General features: G+C 56.1%; 1 protein-coding gene across 1 annotated transcript; it reads left to right on the top strand.

Moving 5' to 3' along the window:
* The first annotated feature begins 606 nt into the window (after positions 1-606).
* Positions 607-5,040, top strand: PVRIG (PVR related immunoglobulin domain containing). Its single transcript, XM_045819461.1, has 5 exons — positions 607-792; positions 880-1,227; positions 1,317-1,440; positions 1,533-1,590; positions 1,692-5,040. The coding sequence occupies exons 1-5, from the start codon at positions 651-653 to the stop codon at positions 2,007-2,009; spliced, it is 990 nt and encodes a 329-aa protein (XP_045675417.1). The 5' UTR covers positions 607-650; the 3' UTR covers positions 2,010-5,040.
* The last annotated feature ends 1,404 nt before the right edge of the window (positions 5,041-6,444 follow it).

Raw genomic sequence — 6,444 nt, 5'->3', positions numbered from 1 at the left:
ATGCTTTTGGCCTGTGCAGTTGGAAGCCAGTGGCCCTCAACGGTGGAGAGGGGGTGGGCTGCAGATGAGGCAGAGTTCAGTCTGGGGCTTGCTTGTGTTGTTGGGGGGGAGAGGGAGGTCTGAGCCAGAGACTTAAATGTGGGACAGGCTGGCATATAGACAGTGAGGACACCCACTTCAGGTGTCCTCAGTGGATACGTGATCGATCAAGCTGGGCTTAGCTCTTAGGTAGCCCCTGCTGCTTACGGGTCTTTCTCTTCCCATGTTCCTCCACATTCCCTACCTCTTAGTGGGGAGGGTCTGGGTCAGAGCCTTCTTTCTAAGGAGAAATAAGGGTTCCCTCCCTCCTGAGTGAAGGAGATTCTTTTCAGGTCCCTTTGCAGTGTTCTTCCCTTCCCAACCCCTCACCTGTCCCCAGGGCCTGCCCTGCTGAGGTGGTTACCCACAGACAGGGCTGGTAAAGAAATCTGAGCCACCCGACCTGCTCACACTAAAGCACAACACGGGGACAGGAAAAACCTTGTCGCTGTCACTTTAAGTGTCCTTAGGGAGGGGGGTTCATGGCCCTGTGTTCACCAGCTGAGGTCAGAGAAGGAAGTGGATCTGGGTTGCAGAGAACACAGCCCAGCTGCCCCTGGGCCTGCTCACACATGAAAACTTCCTGCGATGAGAGCGGAAACAGGTGCCATCATCACCATGACAGCCCCCAGAGCCTGGGCCAGAGGGGAGCCATGGACAAGCCCCGGGCTCTGGTCCTGCTCTTGGCACTGCTGACACTCTGCATCACTGCTGGTGAGTGGGAAGGCCAGAGAAAGACACAGGCCATGGGGATGTGCTGGAGACTCCGCCTTATGCCCTTCCTATGTCTGCATCCCACAGGGACACCTGAGGTGTGGGTACAAGTTCAGATGGCCACCAGGTCCCCATCTTTCACTGTTCGCTGTGGATTCCTGGGATCTAGCATTATATCCCAGGTAACTGTGAGCTCCGGGGGGCCTGATGGTGCTGGAGGAACCAAGCTGGCTGTCTTGAACCCAGAATTTGGCACCAAGAAGTGGCCCCCTGCCTACCAGGCCCACTGGGAAACTAAAACCAGCATCTCCCTCACCCTGGAAGAGTCTGATGGGAGAAGCCCCAGTCCTAACACCACCTTCTGCTGCAAGTTTACTTCCTTTCCTGAGGGCTCCCAGGAGGCCTGTGGGAACCTCCTCCTCGGCACCGACCAAGGTAGGGCTCATGAGGAGCAGGGCCCAGGGAGGGCAGGGAGGAGATTGGGACACCAGCTGCCAATCTAGTATGTCTCTCTTTGTGCACAGAGCTTCCTGCCCTTACTCCAGCCCCTGTTCTGCGAGCTGACCTGGCTGGGATCTTGGGGGTCTCAGGGATCCTCCTCTTTGGCTGTATCTACCTTCTCTACCTGCTGCATCGGCAGAAGCACCGGTGAGATCTAGCCCCGGCCAGGCCCAGTCTAAACCCTTACATCACAGGGCCAGCCACATGCTTTGTTTCTGACCCTCCTAACTCTCTTCCAGGTCTGTCATGAAGCTTCAGCCACCCCTCAGCAGCCTCCCAACACAGACACGAGCAAGGGTGAGGATCAGGGATGGCTTTGGAGCAGGGAACTAGGTGGGCTGGAGCTGGGGCCATGATGTGGAACCTCACTTGGGCCTTTTTCCCCATTACCCATGCAGGCCGCCAGCCAAGCTTCCCTGGCTTCTCTCCACATCCCCTATGCCACCATCACCACCAACTACTTCTGCCCGGCAGATCTGGACACGGTCCTTCCACCCCAGCCATTGTCCAGGTGGGCGCCGATCCCCACCCACACAACACACCCGCCTGCCCCCTGGACACCTCTGCCAGCCTCTGCTTGCAGCAGTTTCATCTCCGTTGAGAATGGACTCTATGTTCAGTCAGGAGAGAGGCCTCCCCACATCCGTTCCAACCTCATCCCTTTCTCTGACCCTCGGGGGCCCAGAGCTAGGGAGGGACATATAAGAGTTCAATGAGAGGGGCCCCAAGTCTACTCAGCCTTCCTCACCTCCCAGGCCTCTGGGACCCCCTTCCATTGGTGTTTGCACATCTTATTAGGCCTCTAATTAGTGTTTCCACACCCACCCAGCCAGGGCCCACTTGCTGTGGATGTGGTCAGCGTATGTGCTCGTGTGGGTTACCTGTGGGCACGTGTGTGTATGAAAGGTGACAAAACCCATGCCAGGTCGTTTCCTGTTTTCAAGTACTCAGCCCTCCCAGGCAATGTCAGTAACTAAGTTAACAGAAACAGTTTATTTGACTGAGGTCTTGGCTGGGCCTTTTCTTCTTTGGGAACTTAAGAGGTTAGAGGTATTTTCGACCGCTGGCAGGTAGGAGCCAGGTTGGAATCAGAGGAGGCAGGGCGCCAGTACAGGACAATTTCCCTGCCCTGACCCCTCCCAGACAAGGGGTCCCTGGGGCTGGGGTTGCCGTGTCAGGCAGGGGACTCCTGGCCCTACAGGCCTTGCTGAGGGACACCAGGTGAGATTGACAGGACTGGCGGTCCGATGGCCGCAGGCAGGATAGTCCATATTCAAACCCCACCATGTCCTAGGACAGCACAAGGGCTTCTGGGGCTTCAACTTGAGATAAGACCTTGTGGTTTGACTTAGTGTCCCTATAACAGGGCTCCCTGGGATGGCCTGGGGGTGAGCTCTGATGTCCCCCATCCAGAGCTGACACTCAGAGGCAGGGCACCTACCTCATATCTGCCCACAGTGGCTTCCTTTTGCTACCCCTGTGTCACTAGGGAACCAGGACTACTCCCCACTGGCCACTAGCAGACAGGCGCACTTGACACAGGGACTGAACTCACGCTCCCCTGCCCATTAATCTTCCCGTCCAGGATGCAGCTCTCCTTCTGTAAACAGACGTAGCAGTCTGGGCCCCATCACACATCTGCCACATAAGACAACGTGTGAGAGAGCTCTGTAAGCTGAGAGGCTCCACAGGAATGTGGGGGATTCCATGAAGTGTGGGGAGACAGTGGAGCTCTGGAGCCAGGCTGAGCCTGCACTTCCAACCAGGGTGAATCCTAGTTCAGGGGCATACCTGCCACTTAGCCCCTTCCTTGGTCCTACATACGGGAAATCCCATGTAGAACCAGTTGCCAAAGCAGGAACCACCCTTTGTGCTTCTGCCTGTCTCAGGGAGGGCCTGCCTGGAGACCATGTTCAACCACAGAATCTTCTAGAAAACCAGCTTACTATTCCAGTTGTGCTCAAAAGAGGCCTTCTCAGAACCCAGGCCCATCCAGCCACCAACTCCACACTCTGCTGGGGAGAAGGTGGACCAGACATGGTGAGGGGGTGGTGAAGGGGTTATTGGGCCTGCCTCCCTCAGCCAGTGATCATCCTCCTCTGAGGAGGAGCCCCTGGCACTTGCCTAGACAGCTCAGTGGTCCCTGCAGGGCTGGGGGTCTAAAGGAGAGGGGAGGGGTTGCTGTGGAAGTCCCTACGGAGGGCGAGAAAGATGTCAGTGGGGGAGGAAGTAGCTGAGGGCCCAGCCACTTTGGAACCATGTCAAGACCAGGGACAGGGGTCGGGGGGACAGTGGGGCTTGCAGGGTCTCAGGGAGGCCTTAGGAGGTTTACTTCTCTAGGAAGGGAAGTACCATTCATGGGACAAGGGGAGCTCTGAGGAGTCCCCAGCCCCTAGCCCAGCTGCCAGCCAGGTTACTTGCCTCTAAGGGAGTTGAGGGAGAGGTCCTCTGGCCTGAGCTGGTCTTCCACAAACAAGCTCAGGAGGCCACAGCCCAGCCTGGTCTTGGTGGTACGCAGAACCAATATCCTGGAGATGAAGGGAATCTCTGCAGCTGGTCTGCTCCCCAGTGTCCACCCCCAAGTGCCAGACCCAGCAGTGCCGAGGGGAGCAGCTGAGAGGACCATCTTGTGGCTCTACATTTGTGGGTATGTGGCTGGACACAGCCTGGGGGATCAGGCAGTCCGGGCCCCCTTCTCAGACCCAGTCTGGGAGATCGTGCTCACATTCATTCAACAAGTGTAGAAACTGGGACCCGAAAGAGGACTTGCTCAAGTAGACAGAACTGAATCAGCCCCAGGACATCCACAGACAGGCATCCAGGTTGTGCCCTCACACATAACCCAAGAGAAGGCTTGTGCTTTGAACTTGCCCTGGGTTTGATCCCAAGGGCTACTTACTCCCTGGCTGTGGGACCCAGAGGACTTAGCTTCTGCGAGGCTCACTTGCTCATCTGGCAAGTAGTAAGGGTGATAAGGCCTGAAGGGAGTGGAGACTGTGCAGTAGGGCCCAGTACCAAGCAGCTCTGCCTGGGGTATCTTATTTGGGACTTCAGCAACCCCAAGGGGAAGGTAGTAGGTATTTTCAATAGTATATTTAACAGATGTGGAGCCTGAGCCCAGGGTCACAGACTGGAAGAAAGAGGTGCTCGTAGCAGTGGGGGAAGAGGAGGCCTGGGACTTCCCACCTGGCCCTGGACACATTTGCTGCCCCAAACTCCACCTTGCTGGGGCGGTGGGGAGAGGTCAGAGCGCATTGGTGGGTACCCATGGAGGCCCCAGGCATTTGGGATCGGACGAGTTAGCCCTGCGACGACACCTGCTGCCCAATGGTGCGGCTGCCCCCGAGGGTTGCTGGGAGGTACTTCTGCAGAAGACACTAGCCCTGCCGGAGAGAATAGGATCCTTGGAGGCGTCTTGGGGTCGCACAGGGTTGTGGCCCACTGGCAACTGCGACCCTCACCCCCTCCGCAGCCCACCCCTGTCCAGCAGCACGCTGGGTGGAACCCCTGACCACCTCCACCAGTGGTCAGCTGATCCCCCAAACCCCACCCAACCTCACTGTGGTCCAGCAGTGGGTCCCAGAATCTGTCTGCCCTGACGATCTGCCCCTCAGCAACCACAGAGCCCTCCTTCCATGGCCCAGCCCTAACTACTCTCGGGCTCGTCCCCACTTCCAGCCCGCCGCAGCCCTCCTCCCTACCCATGTCCCGCCACCTGTCCCGGGAGCTCACTCCTGGTCCCTTCATTTCATCTCCTTTAGTGCCTTCCCTCCTCTCCCCCCCACCACCCCCTGCCTCCTCTGTTCGCCCCCAACATCCATGTGGCCCACTGCTCCTTCTGATCCCTGCTGTCCAGCTACTCTTGGCTCTGAACCCCCAGCTGCCACTGCCCTGTCTGGACTCCTAGGAGGCCAGTCAAGGTGCCCGGCAGTGGAACTCCCCCTCCCTGAGGTCCTCTGGGAACCTGCTGTTAAGAACCCCACACCCACCCACCGGGGGAGGGTGGTAGTGGTGGGTGACCACGGGCCACCAGTTTGCTGGGGAGCCTCATACCCTTGCCAGGTACGCTGTAGAACACTGGTCCACGTTGTGACCTAGCTCCCAGCCCGTGCTGGGCACCCACCCACCTCGAGCTGAGGTGGCCAAGAGACTGCAACAGTGAATGGCATGGACCTGGGACCTGGAAAGAAGGAATCAGACAGAGAGGTGTCAGGGCTTAGCCAGCAAGACAAGACCCTGGCCAGCATGAAGCAGGGGCTGAAAGGGACAGAGTTGAGCTAAGAGAGCCTCCTCTTCTCTGGACCTCTCTGAGACCCCATAGAGGAGTATCTCCCCAAAAAGAAACCACAGACTCTACCCCCATTTTCAGCACAGGGATGCACAAATGCAGAGGATACTGTATTAATAGATCTGTTGGCCTGGCCATGGGCAGGGGAAGCTCTCCAACTTCAAAACTGCTGATGTGGCCAGTGACATCTGGAATTTCCATAGCTGGGTCCTTAAATAGTTTCATTTCAGCATCTGTGAAATGAGTCAGCTCACTTGGAAAGCTGGGCTGTTTGGAGAAAAGTAAATAAACTAACATTACAAATGTTAAAATATCGGGGTGCTTTGAGAAGGTGCTCCAAGTAGACATTTAAAATAAAATCTGAAGGTAAGTGGGAGTTGTGTAGGCAACAATCGTGGGGAGACCCTTCCAGGCAGGGAAAGACAGACAAAGGCCCTGAGGCTGAAAAGAGCTGGGCATTGCAGGGGCCCAAAGCAGCTCAGTATGTTTGAAATAAGGTGAGTGAGAGCAGCAGGCAAAGCTGACAGAAGGGGTCAGGATTTTTTTTTAAAGATTTTATTTATTTTTAGAGATGGAAAGGGAGGGAGAAAGAGAAGGAAGAAACATCAATGTGCGGTTGCCTCTTGGGTGCCCCCTGCTGGGGACCTGGCCTGCAACCCAGGCTTCTGCCCTGACTGGGAATCGAACTAGCCACCCTTTTGTTCGCAGGCTGGCACTCAGTCCACTGAACCACACCAGCCAGGGTGAGATCAGGATTTTATTATAAGGATATTATTATAAAATCCAGGGTTGGTTTTAAGTAGAGCAATAAAATAATCAGATTTACATTATTAAAAACAAAAAGACCTATCTGGGTAAAAAAC

Source organism: Phyllostomus hastatus, unplaced genomic scaffold (genome assembly GCF_019186645.2).
Source record: "Phyllostomus hastatus isolate PE091 unplaced genomic scaffold, TTU_PhHast_1.1 phas_scaffold_385, whole genome shotgun sequence".
NCBI classification, from domain to species: Eukaryota; Metazoa; Chordata; class Mammalia; order Chiroptera; family Phyllostomidae; genus Phyllostomus; species Phyllostomus hastatus.
Note: the sequence above shows the minus strand (reverse complement) of the source record. Positions and strands in the feature narration are given on the sequence as shown.